Source organism: Mustela nigripes, chromosome 8 (assembly GCF_022355385.1).
Source record: "Mustela nigripes isolate SB6536 chromosome 8, MUSNIG.SB6536, whole genome shotgun sequence".
NCBI classification, from domain to species: domain Eukaryota; kingdom Metazoa; phylum Chordata; class Mammalia; order Carnivora; family Mustelidae; genus Mustela; species Mustela nigripes.
Genome location: NC_081564.1, coordinates 78,525,004 through 78,540,457, shown reverse-complemented (window position 1 = coordinate 78,540,457; position 15,454 = coordinate 78,525,004). Strand labels below are relative to the sequence as shown.

The window sequence follows — 15,454 nt, the reverse complement described above, 5'->3', positions numbered from 1 at the left end:
TCTTATATGGGAAGCGACTGTTAACTACTTTGAATATATTCTTATATGGGAAGTGATTATTGACTACATGAAATTTGTGTCTTATCCAAGCATGTCACAATAGTACACCCTGCTAACTTCATAATTGATCATAAGGTGTCCGGTCTTAGCGTGTGGGGCCCCATGGCCTGCCCAGATTCTGATCTCAGCTCTTTGGTGCCTGGTTTCTGATGCTCCCTCCTCCTTATCTGCAGAGCGCCCACTCTAACAGTACCTGCCTTCCAAGTGCTCTTGTGCGCTAATATGAAGCAAGTGCTTAGATCCGTGCCCAGCACGCCCCAAACGCCATGGAAATGGCAGCCCCTCTTTTTTCTTTTTGTCACGGTTAGGGAAACGAGGAACAAATCCAAACCGTACTCAACCCAGGAATTATTATATTTACCATTAAAATATGTTTTTTGTCTATAGAATTGGTATCTGCTCTCTGCGTATTCACTTAAAAAAATTCGGATCTGAAACAGCAGGTGCTAGGAAGTTGTTTATTTTGCCTTTCCTGCTTCCTTCTTAATTTGTGCCTGCTCCCTGTTCTAGTCTGGGTCTCGATCTGATAGATTGCTTCGTGCAGGATTTCTCTATATAGAACCTCTGTAGAACTGACCCTATCCCATTTACTTGGATATGGGACGATGGGGAGTAGTAGCCGATCAGTAGTAGCCAATCAGAGCTCTCCCACGAGCACATGAGGACATAGGTGGAACCTGGATCCATAAAGGGAGATTGGAATGTTCATGAAGCAGATGATAAAGTCAAGCAGGTGTTGTCAGTTCCCTTGAAAGTAACTTTTGCTGTCCATAATCTATGACAGGAATGGTCAAGATTTTACAATTCTGTTTCCTTGTAAATTTCTGCTTCCTCATCGTATCTCAAAATCTCAGTGAATGACAGTCTTGTTGCTGTCTTTTTTGAGGTATGAGGAAAATTTGCATCACTCATATTTGAGGAATAAGAGATTGGTGGAGAGATAAGTTGTTGTTGCCTTGCTTTTGTTTTTAATTTCCAGATAAGCCTAATGCTAAAATTTACCACCAGTACCGACTGAAAAATTTGTCTCGGCATTCAAATACAAAATATTTTTCTTAGTCAGTTTTTTTCTTAAGGTTACATAGTCATGCTTGACTTAAAAACTGAAATTAAAATTTTCTCCTTCTATGAATATTGAAACTCTGTGCTATCCATAAGATGAGTTGCACAATAATTATTATAAAGAACAACATAAATCCTCCCAGGCCAGTGTTTTGTTTAACCTGATTACTTATGGATTTGTGACCATAGTTTATTGCCATCTTTTTATTTTTAAAGATTTACTTATTTATTTATTTTTAAAAGATTTTATTTATTTATTTGACAAACAGAGATCACAAGTAGGCAGAGAGGCAGGCAGAGAGAGAGGAAGAAGCCGCGTCCCCGCTGCACAGAGAGCCCGATGGGGGGCTCGATCCCAGGACCCTGAGACCATGACCGGAGCCGAAGGCAGAGGCTTTAACCCACTAAGCCACCCAGATGCTCCGAAGATTTAGAGAGACAGAAGAGAGTACAAGTGGGAGGGGCAGAGGGAGAGAGAATCTCAAGCAGATTCCATTCTGAGCGTAGAGCCGGACACAGGCTCCATCCCATGACCCTGAGATCATGACCTGCCGAAACAAGAGTCAGACGCTTAACCGACTGAGCCACCCAGGCGCTCCTGCTGTCATAACAACCATGTGTTGCTTCAGAAATTCTCCAAAAGACAGTACTTATACTAGTAAGTGGAAAAAACTGCTTACTAGTATTCAAAGTACCTAAAACAAATGCAAATAAAGAAGTTTGAATTTTTAAATTTGGATTACTGACAGATATGAAAAAGAAGACTCTCATAGTTTATCAGTTGATCGCATGTGCTGGGAGTCTCCTTTTCCCCATTAGCACTAAAATAGTTTTGAGTAGTCGATATCTTGGTATGTAAAATGAAAATATATTGCTGCCACCGCCATCGTCATCATATTAACTGGACTTGTGCCCACCAAGGATTCCACGAGGCATAACCAAAGCAAGTCAGCACTTGTTAGGAGAAGCCGGTCAGCTCTAACGTTGAGTGGTCGTGCAAAACTTTGCAAATACATTATTTGTGATGTGCAATAATACCAGAATTTAGTTCTCATCATGTGACTGACTCAATTCCATTTTCTCCCATTAAAGTTTTTCATTTCATTAATAGTTAGTTCAAAAACTTATGCTCTTCTTCACATTCACAAATGATGGAATATTTTGATGGGAAGCAAAGGTTAACTTTGTGTTCTTCCTTGTAGTAGTGACAATAGTCCCTGCCCCTAACTTCAGATATGAAGATTCCTGGTTTGATGTGTGATTCAACATGCCCTTACTGAGGGCCTCTTTGTGAAGGGACTAGAACGCACTGGTTGGAGTATGTGTTTTGGAGTCAGACTGTTCTTGGCTCAGATCCTGGGACAGCGACCTGCTTGCTGTGTGGTCTTGAGCTTCCTTGTCATGTAAATACCTGACCTACAGAGCTGGTCAGGAGCTCAGAGAGAGGACCACGGTGAATGCGAATGCGTATGGCCTTCCATGGCTTCCGTTGGCAACCCCACCCCTTTCCACTGGGCCCTCCTGTTGTAATTCCTGTCCACAGTGTGGATGGGAGAATGGAGCAGAAGTGCTTGACACCACCCTTGCTTTTACGGAGCTAAACATATTGTATGATGACATCTTAAGCCAGTGTCTTCACCGCAGAGGCCTTGGTTAACAACTCTGTTAAATTCGGGTGTTGACCTTCACTTTATGATTATTTCTAAGAGCACATCCAGACCTGACCTTCTGTGAGTCTGTGATACTATAGAGCTACAGGCTAAAGAATAAGAAACTAACAGTAGGGTATTAAATGGGTGGTATCGACCCCAATAATACATCCTAAAGGAAGAATCAATCAGACTTAATGACAGACTAGAAAAGATTAGCTGTTCATCAGAAATTACTCTAAGGTAGCATTCCCCAACACATCCTCTACAAAATACTAGTTCCTCAGGACGGTAACCGACACTAATTAGGAAAAAGTTTCTGAAAATCATTTGAGGAATGCTGAACCGGACAGGTTTCTTTTCTGTCGGACATCTCGGCAGCTTTCCTACATGCATGTACATTATGATTTGGAAGTGAGGGAAATGTAAGTAATTGTAGAAGCATTTCCAAAATGTACTCAGTCTGGAAACAAAATTATTTGGCATCCAAGTAACATCTTGTCCAACTAGGATTTTATGGGATGTATTTTGCAGAATGCTGCTTTATGGATTTAAACCAGGAATGGTGTAGAATATGGATACTGTTGACCTCACTGACTGAATGTGCTCAACATGTTCAGGGGTCCCATGGAAGCCAGAGATGAATGAGATCCGGTCTTTGCCGTATGTCTGGTGACAAGGCTTCACGTATGGTGTTGTGTTGTTCACAAGGCTAAGAGTAGGGATGCCCTGACCAGAAGACAGTTACCCCAGCAGATTATTGACACAGAATCAATGGAGGCAATATCCTGAGGGCAGTAGGTCTTGGCTTCTGTCTTGAATGTATCTCTTTCTCTCTCTCTCGAGTTCTTATAATGGTATTTGCATCCTGTTCACCTCAGAGAAATTCTGAAGATAACATGAATGTATAGCGTCACAGCTTAGGTGGTTGGAGTGAAACCAGTCCAAAGTTTCATTCAGGAGGGGATTTAACCAAATTTAGTCTGAGTTTTGCTTTCGAGTAAAAGCATAGTGGTTTGACCACCATTTCAACACTTGGCTCCCAAGTCAAAATATAATCTAGGAAGAGAAACCTGAAAAAAAATGAACTACACACAGAGGCAACCTGCTTCTTTATGAGGGGATGCGGAATTGAAATGTTGGCTGCACCCTGATGGCATCATCTCTTCATGTATTCTTCATTTCTCATGGATGGGACATGGGCCTTGGGGCAGAGTTTACTGGGATGAACCTTTTCTTCTCACCAGTCGGGTCTGTGGACTCGCTCACCACTGGCTTTTTCTGCCTCTTAGGCCTGAGGAAACAATTTTGGCAGTTTGCACCGTTATTTTGCTCATGTTGTGAGCAGCATTTCTCTGACCTTTTGTTATTTACCGAAACAGTCCGGCCTGTTTTCTTTTAAGAGAAGCGTGAAATGAAGGGGAGTCAGTCAGCACAGGCTGACTTTGGTATCAGAAGCCTAACATCAGGCTCCTCAGCTTCAGGTATATTTTTAAAGTTAGGGGGTTGTTGGCTTCCTTGCTTCTTATTTCCATGATTTTAAGGGGTCTTTGAGGGGACCATTTTTTCCCCCTCACTAAAGCACATCATTTACTTAAACCACATCACCACATCTAAAAACACAACCCGCTAGGAATTTTCTTCTGACATCTTGAGCATGGTGGGTTGTCCAAAGCCTTTCCTGCTTTGAACAGTGATGTGACTTATTCCAGGGGAAGACAGCTCCAGACTGATGATTTGGGGACAGGGAAGCCTTCACTCCTGAGCTCTCATGACCCTTAGGAGTCCATGCAGTGGAGGTGGTGACATCATCCAGGAAACTCTCAGTGTCTCTCAGGGGCTCCTTCTGTGTTCTTTCTACCTCCCAGTGCCACCATCCCTGCCATCCCTATCTCCCTGGTGCTTTTCTGTCCCCTGCCAGGAGACTCCCCGTTCATTGCAGGCTGACCTAGAAGGGTGGAAGAAGCATCAAGATCCCGTTAAACATTTGGAAATGAGAGCGCGCACACACGCGTGAGTGTGTGTGTGTGTGTGTGTGTTCAGATAGTTGTTCCTGTCTCCTCCCCATCTGTCTCCTCACCCACTACTGGTCTGTTTCTACCTCAAACAGAAGATTCAGCAGGAATCATGTCTTTCCATTGGGATTCCCATAGTTCTCGAACTCCGCTGTTAGCATTAAAAACCACCACTCAAATTTTTGTCGTATTTACTCCCTTAGCCAAGTGTGAAATGACCTTGGTATATGTAACCAGCCCGAGTGATTGTTAATGAAGGCTCTTTGTCATTTAGTAATGATCTGTTTGAGAATTGCCGTGGTCTAATGGCCATTGTTTTAGAGATGTGTTCTTCATTTTCTCGCTCATTTAGGCAGTAAATAGTTACTGCCCTGTCCTCAGTGTTGGGGATATGCTGGCGAACAGAGGGGACGGGCTGCTCCTGGAGCACATATGTGAGTGCAGAGGTAGAGCTGATAAATGAGTAAAGCGAAAGGTAAGGTGATGGCACACAACGGGAGAATAAAGCCCGCTCGCTGGGGCAGGGGGAAGGCACATCCGGATTAGAGTGTCACAGGGTCTTGCTTTGGCTCCAGACCTGTAAGGTGAAGCAGAGCCACAAGAAGTCCTAGGAGAAGCTTTTGAAGACAGAAAAAAAGGAGCCGGGTCTTGGCCTGACCTAGACTCCTCTCTCCAACCCGTGCCTTCGCTAATGGCCTCATCTCTGTTTGCCTCGTAGAGCGAGGGCCTGATTGCAGTTTAAACCTCTGTGTCGTTAGAAATCCCCACAAACCAGCTGAAAGATGCTGTCTTCTCAGAGCGCTGGTTGTGATGCCCGATGCTGGTGAGCCGGGTGTGAGCCATTCAGAACCCGTGACCCCTCCCCAGCCCCTCTCCACCGTCTTCCTATTCAGAGAGGCCACGATGTACAGATGAGAAGATAGGTTGATTTTGTTTCTTAGAGAAAGGTCATAGGAAATACTTCAAAATACTATGAATAGAAAAAAGCAGCAGCCTTGATCTTCAAATACAATTAAGCTAAGGTGGGCGAGCTACTGCCAGAGAAGTGCTAACTTTGTGTTGCCACTTTTTAACCTTTTTGTTTTGCAGTAAATATAGACTACACAGGAAGTTGCAAAAATAGCACAGAGAGGTCCCATGTACTCTTCATCTGGCTTCCCCCAGTGGTAGCATATTTTTTTTGAAGATTTTATTTATTTATTTGAGAGAAAGAGAGAGAGCATGAGAAGGCAGAGGGTCAGAGGGAGAAGCGGACTCCCTGCCAAGCAGGGAGCCCAATGCGGAACTCAATCCTAGGATTCTAGGATCATGACCTGAGCCACCCAGCCCTCCGACCCCCACCCCACCCCAGTGGTAGCATCTTGGCTAACTTGAGCTTCGAGTCTAATGTATGTAATGGACACACCTTACCAATGCCGGGAAGTTGACCTGAGTGAAATCTCCAGACCTCCTTCAGATCGCACATGCCCTCATTGGGGTGTGGACCCCTGTGTGCACTTCACCCCAGGTCCAGGTTCCTGTAACCACCCCTTCTGTCAGGATACAGAACGATTCCATCACCACCAAGAAACTCTTTGTTTCGTGGCACTTTTGCATATGAGGAATAGCCTTGGACACCATCCCGCGTCTCCAGCGGGTCATATTCTGGAGGAATCTTTAGTGAGCTTGGATGAGTCTGTGCAATCTATCACTTGGTTTGCCTCTGTGGTACTTGTAATTGACTGACGGGTGGAGATTCTTGGTCTGACTTGTATAAAGAGCATTTGCAAGCCCAGAACAAAAAAAAACAAAAACACCGGTTTGGATAAATAACTCTTGACTTCCATCCTGGGAGCCCATCAGTGGCACCCGACTGATTTAAGAGGCTCATACCCATCGTGGGACCTCAGTCGTTTACTTCTTCTTCTTTTTAAGATTATTTATTTATTTATTTGACAGACGGAGATCACAAGTAGGCACAGACGCAGGCAGAGAGAGAGGAAGAGAAGCAGGCTCCCTGCTGAGCAGAGAGCCCAATGCGGGCCTCGATCCCAGGACCGTGGGACCATGACCTGAGCCGAAGGCAGAGGCTTTAACCCACTGAGCCACCCAGGCGCCCTCAGTCGTTTACTTCTAAGAAGAGCACGACCCCTTCATGCCACACAACTTTGGGGCCATAACCTCTGTACGGGGACTTTTCCTACAGTATTTCTTAAAGGTGGCTGAGGGACACACTGGAAACGGGTTAACAGTTTACCTGGTGAGTAGGTGCGTTCCTCCTTCTACAAGAGAGAGCAAATTACTGAAAAGTGCCTCTTCGTGTGTGGCGGGAAGAAGCCTCTAGGACGTGCATTTAGTGAGGTCTGGAGGTGCAGGCTGACAGGGAGGCGGCTATAAACAGATTGAGGGAGAGACAGCGGACTTAAGGGAAAACATCTGCCCACCGCCTCTGACATCCAAAAGCTACATCTGTGGCCTCGCGTCAGGCTTGTGATGCTTAGAGAAGGAATGCAGAGGGGCCCGGCGCGGGCTCTGAGAGTTTCTTTTTTTTACCTCGAGCTTTTCAGTTTGCTTTGCCCAGAATGCTGCCAGGGGCCGATGGAAGAAACTCACATGGGCCCGTTTCCTGAAACCTAAGTAGCATTCCTTAGCAGCCACCTTTCAAATGATTGATTTAAAAGACATTTTTACCTGTATTGTTCTAGGCACACTAATCAGAGGAACCCACTTAGTTGGCTTAAATGAACCCTCTGGAAATCTCGAGATGGACTCTTCAAAGATCTTGCATTTCAAGAAGTTGTTTTTGGTACTAAAAAAGGTGGAACCCAGAAGAAAGAAGCAAGTCATGTTCTCATGGAGCCTCAGGGCAGATCAAGAGCATCTCTCTCTCTCTCAATGCTAGATTGCACATCACACTTGTCAAATATGTCCCATGATTTATGCATTATTTTTTTTTTCTCTTCGATCCTTCGTTTGTGTCCTGTGGGCATGGCCCAAAAGGCTGATTCAAAGGAAATAAAGATCAGAGATCCTGCAACCTTATGCCAGGTTCTCAGGGTGGAAGCAGAAGAGGGTCCTAGGTGATGAGTTCTGCTCCTCGCTCCTGGGCCATGACTCTGCTGCTCACACGACCTTCCTGGCCAGTGGCTGGTTCACGTACAGTTTATGGTCAGTGACTTTTCCCATGCAGAATGTCACTAGGCCGTTGTAATGGAGACAGACCGATCTGTCCTAAGTATTGTCAGCAGCCTTGTTGGACATGCCATGGCTTTATAATTCCCTCTCGGTGTCTACTCCACACAGATCCCCCCTCTGAACTCCTGTCTTGAATCTTACACATCTAACCCCCAACCAAGATGGCAAGAAGACTCCTGTGTCCCATGGCCACACGGGACATAAGCAGTTGGCAATTTTAGGAAATACGAACGAAGTCTGTGTAAATCCTATCACTCCAGCTACATGACGCTCTTGGCTGGAGCTCTGGTCTGCAAAACAGGGAGGGGAACGGCCTCCGTATTTTATAGCGGGGAGGGGGCTGTTGCAGGGAGGGGGAGGAGGGATGTGTAAGAAGGCAAGACTAGAAGGGTAGGAAATTAAATAAACAGAAGAGAGGAGTTGGGGATGGTTTTTGGGCTGGTGTTGGGGAAGAAGCAGTAAAGGATGGTCCCTTGCTTTGTGTGCTCAGAATCTGTGGCATATTCGTTTTCTACTCTGACATGGGCATGTGATAGATTCTCAACATTTGGTGAAATAAATCAGGCCATACACTGGTATGTTCTCCATTTTGCACATTTCGTCACCATTTATATATATATATATATATATATATATATATATATATATATATATATATATAATTAAGACATATGTGTATATATATCTTAGCCCTGTGTTTAAAAAGGACAAGCTACATTGAAGTCAGATTTGCCTCAATTCACGTAGATTCAGTGTGGTAGATTTGAACTCAGGTCTTTTGACCTGAGTACCTTCTATTTGCAGTCAGTGTTTCCTATTCCTTTTGCAAGTCAGTCGTTCCTCATTTTCTTGAGGCACAGAATCCTTCTGATTTTTTGAACCTGGTCCCGGTGCTGAGGAGAGGCTTGGAAAGACTCAAACTTTCCTTTTCTTTTTTTCCTTTCTTACGAGAAGCCTCTAGAACTGTTTCATGATACCCTGGGGATGCCGGACAGTTTCAAGATCCACACCTTAGAGGAGCGCGTCTCAAAAAATGTCTGTGGGTGCCCATGTGTATGTTGTTCGCTGTGTATTTTCTCTTACGAAAACAACTGGCTGAATTTTTCCAAACCAAGCAGTTGACCTTCACCTTTGTATCTTTGAGCTCCCGTCACCATTCCGATGCAGCTGCTGCTTAAAGGCTTGTATTGTGTGCAAAGGTAGCTGGACGGTGAGAGGGCGAGGAAGGGTGGGTGGGGCACGCGCCAACCAGGTCAGGGCGATCAGCCTGGGACATCTTGTTTTCATCCAATTCTCGTAGCTGCCCTTTACTTCTCTGTGTGTTTGCTGGGCTTTTGAAATTCTGTTGTGCTCTGTGTAGCTGGACGTTCTCCAGAAGGTCATCAAAAGAAAGGAGGATCTATCTTCTGCATTAATAACCTTTGGCAGGAAAATCAGACCAAATGATCTGGCAGAGCGCGGGAACGAGGGGGGTGCATTTATTCCCCCTTTCCCGGGAAGTGTCCAGTTCACCATGCCCCAGCACCAGACTCTGTACCCAGTAACTCTGAGATCTTATATCAAGTTTACTCAGTAAGGATGAGGCCAATGGCAAAACTACTACCCCATTTTTGAGGGATAAGAACTTTTCCTTTTCAAGGCATATGATAAACAAAATAAGGCACCATGAAATATACTTGAAGTAGCAGCTAATTTCTGTATGTACTTTCCTGGTTGGTGGTGGTGGTGGTTGTTTTTGTAAGTAAGTAGATTCATTAATACGGAGTTCCAAAACAACTCAAATATTTACATTTTCTGCACTTTATCTAATTATTGATAAAGATAGGGAATATATGAAAATTTAGAGAATATACTAAGGTTTATGGCAGAGATAATCACCATAGATCAGGGGTTCAAAAACCATGCCCTGTGGACCAAATCTGGCTTACTCCTTATTTTTGTAGATAAAGTTTTATTGGAACACAGCCATGCCTGTTTTGTTTATGGATTGTCTGTGGCTGTTTTCCTATAATAGCAGCAGAGTTGAGTAGTTATGATAAAGATCATAAATCTTAAAATATTTACTATCTGGCCCTTTACTGAAAAAGTTTCCCAAGCCCTGCCATAGACATCTCCATGATATTTACTTACTCATTGATTCTTTGAACACTACATTATAGACACTCTGGGGAAATATAAAGATGAATAAAACAGTCCCTAATGTTCATGAATTTAGAGTGTAACAGAGACTTGTACTTTGAGAGCCATCCGACCAGGTAGACTGCGGCACCTACTATGGGTGAGAAATAATCAAATCGCTGTGTGGTTCAGAGGATGAAGGCCCCTGGCAAAGGGAAGGAATTGGGACCAGCGAGAGGATATCGCTTCTGTAACTGTGGGTCATAGCGACTTCCCAGTGGGAACTTCACGAGAAGTAAGAGTCATTTCCTTCATGGAATTTTATAAATTGGAGTATCCAAAAGGTGGAAGTGATTTAGGATATTACTTAGCGTCCAAATTTCTTTATCTGGAAGCATGTTTCCCCTGTAGTTAAGGGGAAATCATATTTCTAGAAAATGTTTAAAGGTTTGAAGGAAGGCTTTCTTCTTTAGGTGGGAAGACAGACGAAATTCTTTTTCCTTTTTTACTAACTGTTCACTGACCCAAGGAATCTGAGATGGTGGGGGCCTTAAGGAAGGGATCTTCATGTCAGATGAATTTAAAACGAGGTAAAATTTCAGAATGACTCTGTGACAGTTCTCTCTCTTTTCTCTCCACTGTGCCGCCGTGTGCACGTGGACATGGAGCTTTTGGTAAAGGTCCAGGTCAAATGCCACCACACCCTGGGAAGTTTGCATGCAAGAAGCTTCCTGAACCCTTCCACGATCAATGTCTGCCTCTTCATTCCTGACCAGTGCGAGGGCGGGGTTCATGCCTTTTTGATTTTCATATCACCACTAGTGCCTCTACCGCGTTATTTGTGTTTTCTAAATATCTATTGGTTTAACATGAATTGAATGCAGACCTACATGGTGCATTCAAAGGCGAAGTGGCTGATTTTGGTAAAAGACCTGTGAAGCTCAGGTTAGTCTAAAAAAAAAATGAAACAAGTGAGACTTTTTCCATCTTGCTTCCATTAGAGGAGCAGAATTGTTGGCGAAATTCTGGCCGTCCATTCTCTCTATATCATAACGATGAAGGTGCTGGAGAGAATGCGGCTTCATTGGGTTTGGGAGTACGACCCTGTGACGTTTTCCCCACGGGAAGCATAGTGTTTTGACTGATGGACCCTGGTTGGTGCGAAAGTGACTCAAAAATAATATTGGACCCCTACCAGGTCATTTGAATCTTAGGAAGCACCAAGGCCAAATGTTCCATATTGCTTCCCTCTAAGTAGGAGAACCCTCGGTGCTGGCCCCAGGAAAGTCTCTGGGGGCCTTGGCCTCCCCTTTCCACGAAGCCCAAACCATCCTGTCTCTGAATGGTTCCCATTGCTGGCTCTCACCATAGCCTGCGGGCCAGTCTCCAAGAGTGTGCCCTGGCTAGAGACGGCAAGAGGGAGACGGGCCCCAGAAGCCACCTGGCTTGTCCCCTTCCCGTCCATGAGCCTGGAGGGGGCTGTCCAGCCTTGGACAAACCTATACACACCGCGTGCACACTCAGGGGCCGCATTCTGTCCAAACTGTCTACATCAAGAGAGCCGCCGTCCTCTCGGAGTCCCACAGTATACTTATGAATGGGATTGCTTCATCGTCATCATCTTCTCATGTCAGTAGCTGGGAAGTCAGAAAGCATTACCTCTAAAACGGGGGGAAAAAGCCCCTGTGGATGCCTGTCTTTCCAGCCAGCTGTGCTGTAACCAGCAAACAGAATTACTTCACCCGTCGTTATGGGTCCCCTCCCTGTGGGATCCTTCCCTAGTTCTGATTTAGAACGCTCATTTTTGAAGGCCTAGAAATGCATAGGTGAGATTAAATTACTGATTATCCCGGAGCCCTGTTTTCACTGGAGCCTTTCTGGACGGCCGCTGATTCTGTCCCGTTGCAAAAGCGTTCGGTGGCATGAATCCACTCGGTTTCTGCCCACATCACTGCATTCCTGGGATGCCTTCACAGGCCTTCGCAAGATCATCTGACAGCCGCCTGTGGGGTCAATGAACTTTATACATAATTAAACATTCGCTGCTGGGAGAATTAATTTTTTTTTCCCTCCCCGAGAAGCAGGGAAGCGTACACGCTCTCTGGCCCTCCATGTACTCAGTAGAAGTTCTGGGGCGCGATCAGGCTAGTTTCACATGATTTAATGCTGAACCGAGGAAGAAAGTGATTGCATCCTCTACCGGGCCTCACAGAACGGTCACCACCCACACTGTTTATTCAGACTCGGATCTTGGCCATTTGGGGTTTAAGCCAGAAGAAAGGGGAAGAAAAAAAAAAAAATCCAGCCCTGGAATGAACGCTTTTGAAACTCTGTATTCTTCATGAAATAGGGCCAGCGATTCTTTTAAAAATCTATTTAAAATCAATTACTGGGCTCCTATTTTCATTTATCATGGATTGTTAGCAACAGCTAATTTTCTCCCTTTCCATCCAGCTTTGGGGTTGAGACTGGAATTGGAATCATCGCTCTGTTTTGCCTGGGTATCTGATGCTACCACCAAACTATGTGTGGGTAATTGGGCAACTCTGACCTTTGCCCAGCTTTCTGTAAAATAACAAGGAGAGGCGTGAGGAGGCAAGGGATGGCACGAAAACAAGCCTGTGGGCTGCCAGTGCAGTGTAAGATCTACAGGATATATTTTGTATGTATATGTATATGTGTATGTATATCATAGGTAATGTAAATAGCATATATATTAGCATAGCATATATAATAACGAGAAGAGTAGGGGAAGGCAAGAGGCCGGAGCCGGTGCCTGGGAACGAGGGCCGATCAGACACAGGGTCCTTCTGTCTCCAGGCAGGATTGCAGAAAGTCGTCTCCGATATGTGAAGTTGTATCGGGTTTCTAACCATCTCTAGAGGAGATCCTGGAACCTCCCTTGGTTACCCACCCTACGATTTGGCAGTTCCTACAACCAGGAAATTCTTTCTTATTCCCAGCCTAAAATGTGCGTGTAATGCTGCTTCAGGGGCTGAGTTGTTGGTCGGGAACCCCGGCCCCCTGCTCCCCAACCTTCCCTTGGCGTGTGTGATTATAGGGACGGAACAGGGCTTACTGCTTGCTGCTCAGTTAAAGGTACAGTCCTGTGACCTCCATACCTAACAGTTCCCAGACTCCCAAGAGTGGGGATGGCGCTGGGGAGCAGGGGGGAGGAGGAATGTTTACTGGGCATTTGGTGTATGTCACCAGGGGGAAAGAACATAGCTGGGACATGGCCAGGACTGAGCCTCAAAACCCTGTGCAAATACTAAATGCAGAAGCTCTGTTTCAGATTTTAAGAGAAACGGGAAAACAAATCCTGAAAAACAGGGGAGGTAGATTCTAGAATTTCACTGGCCTCGAGATGGCAGTCCACCTTCTCAGCCTGAAAGAGCTGAAAGGCAGAGCATGGAAGGGAGCGATCCCGGCCCAGACCTGAAGCTCGCGTCCTGACGGCAGCACCCTGTTTGCCCGGGGTGCTGGGCTCCAAGGCGAAGCGGCCAGAACCGAGGTCACTTTTCTCACTTCCTCCTCCTCGGCAGGTGCACAGTGAAGGGTCCGCCTCTCCACGAAGGAATCACGGATTCATTGAAAAGCTGTCAGATGACGGGGCCCAGCCTGTCTTCCCTTTTTGTCAAGTTGTGTCATGGCCCTTCCCCAGGCTGCGGTTTGTTCCAGAAGGGAAGAGCCTGTCTTCTCCTTCAGCCCCCGACCCTACCCTAAATGGCGCCATGTCCCAGTTCCCTGTGTTACATAAATGACTGCAGGAGTGGAGTGAGCGTCGCGCTGCGATGCCCGGGGCCTCCGAGCCCGCGGGCGGTAGACCGCGTGCCCGCCTGCCTGCTCCTCCCTTCGTCGTCGGTCCCTGAGGACCGCTTGCCCCGGCTGCCTTACAGGGCTCCCAGGGAAAGGGATGATGTCTCTTGGTATCTTTAAAATGTGCAGAACACAATATTTTTTTTTATTACGAACAATTTCAGGCAAACAGGAAATATGGAGAATAAGATAGCAAATGCGTGTGTGTTATCACGTTGTCGTGCCTTTATGCCGGATATGCTTTACACCTTCCCAGCCACCTGTCAGAGAGACAGAGAGAGAGAGAGCACGTCCCCGTCCCATTCCCCTTCGCCCTTCCCAGCGTCAGTTCCAGTTGGATGCTCATTATTACCGCGAGCGACTGCACATTTTCCACGCATGTAGGCGGACTGTATATTTTTAAATGTTTTTAAGCTTTCAGTGATCTCATTGGGTTTGTGTTCTGCCTTATACTTGTAAGATTAATCTGTTGAGAAAGATGGCCCCGCTACCTCATCCGTGTTCCATGCTGTGGACTATTCAATCAGAGGAAGGACATTAGAGTTGTCTCTAACTTTTTAAAATGCCCTTTTGAAGAATATTATACTCGTTTCTAACTTCGTGACATTGCAGACAATGCTACAACATGCACACGTGCTTTGGACGCTGGTGGAAGGGTTTCTCTTGGATGTGTGCGTGTGTGTGTGTGTGTGTGTGTGTGTGTGTGTGTGTACTACATTTTTTGAAGGTTTTGTTATAGGTGTGCTGGGCTGGCTCAGTTGGTAGAGCATGTGACTCTTGATCTCGTGGTTGTGAATTGGCACCCCATGTTGGGTGTAGAGATTACTTAAAATAAAATCTCTTTTCGGGGCATCTGGGTGGCTCTGTGGGTTGAGCCTCTGCCTTCAGTGCGGGTCATAATCCCAGGGTCCTGGGATCGAGCCCCACATCGGGCTCTCTACTCAGCGGGGAGCCTGCTTCCCTTCCTTTCTCTGCCTGCTTCTCCGCCTACCTGTGATCTGTCGGTCAAATAAATAAATAAAACCTTTAAAAAAATCTTTTTTTAAAAGATTTCATTTATTTGAGAGAGAGCAAATTTATTTATTTATCTCAGATTTATTTATTTGAGAGAGGGGAGGAGGGGTGGGGGAAGAGGGAGCAGCAGGCTCCCTGCTCAGCCATGAGCCTTGATCCCAGGACCCAGAGACCGTGACCTGAGCCAAAGGCAGATGTTTGAGCTACCCAGGCGCCCCCAAAATAAAATCTTCAAGGTTTTTTTTTTTTTAAATAGCAAATGTTACAGTTAGTCTCTTCCTACCTCACCCTGATCTCATCTCTTCTCAAAGGTGTAGAGGCAGACGTGCCGTTTCTGGGTCTGAGGGCAGAAACGTCATCAACCTCGGTGGATGTTACCAGGTTGCTCTCCCCGCAGTGTGGGGGGAGGGAGTCTCCTTGCTCCGTGTCTTCTCCAGCTTGGCTTCATCAGGCCTTTATGTGCTGCTTATTCAGTGGACTGTAAAGGTATCTTACTCTGGTATTGATTTATATTTCTCTAATCCCTGGTGAGGTTCTGCTTTT

The 15,454-nt window shown here is 45.7% G+C and overlaps 1 protein-coding gene across 2 annotated transcripts in view; it reads left to right on the top strand.

Moving 5' to 3' along the window:
* The window catches only part of BCL2 (BCL2 apoptosis regulator), a 165,770-nt gene that overhangs the window by 58,430 nt on the left and 91,886 nt on the right, over window positions 1-15,454 (top strand). The window contains exon 3 of one of the 2 annotated variants that reach the window (XM_059409793.1): window positions 6,725-6,897. The exons of the other annotated variant lie outside the window; for it this stretch is intronic. Coding sequence (XP_059265776.1) covers window positions 6,725-6,841 — 117 coding nt within the window. The 3' untranslated portion in view covers window positions 6,842-6,897. Of the gene's footprint in view, window positions 1-6,724; window positions 6,898-15,454 lie in introns of those variants that run through there. 2 annotated transcript variants of the gene reach the window in all.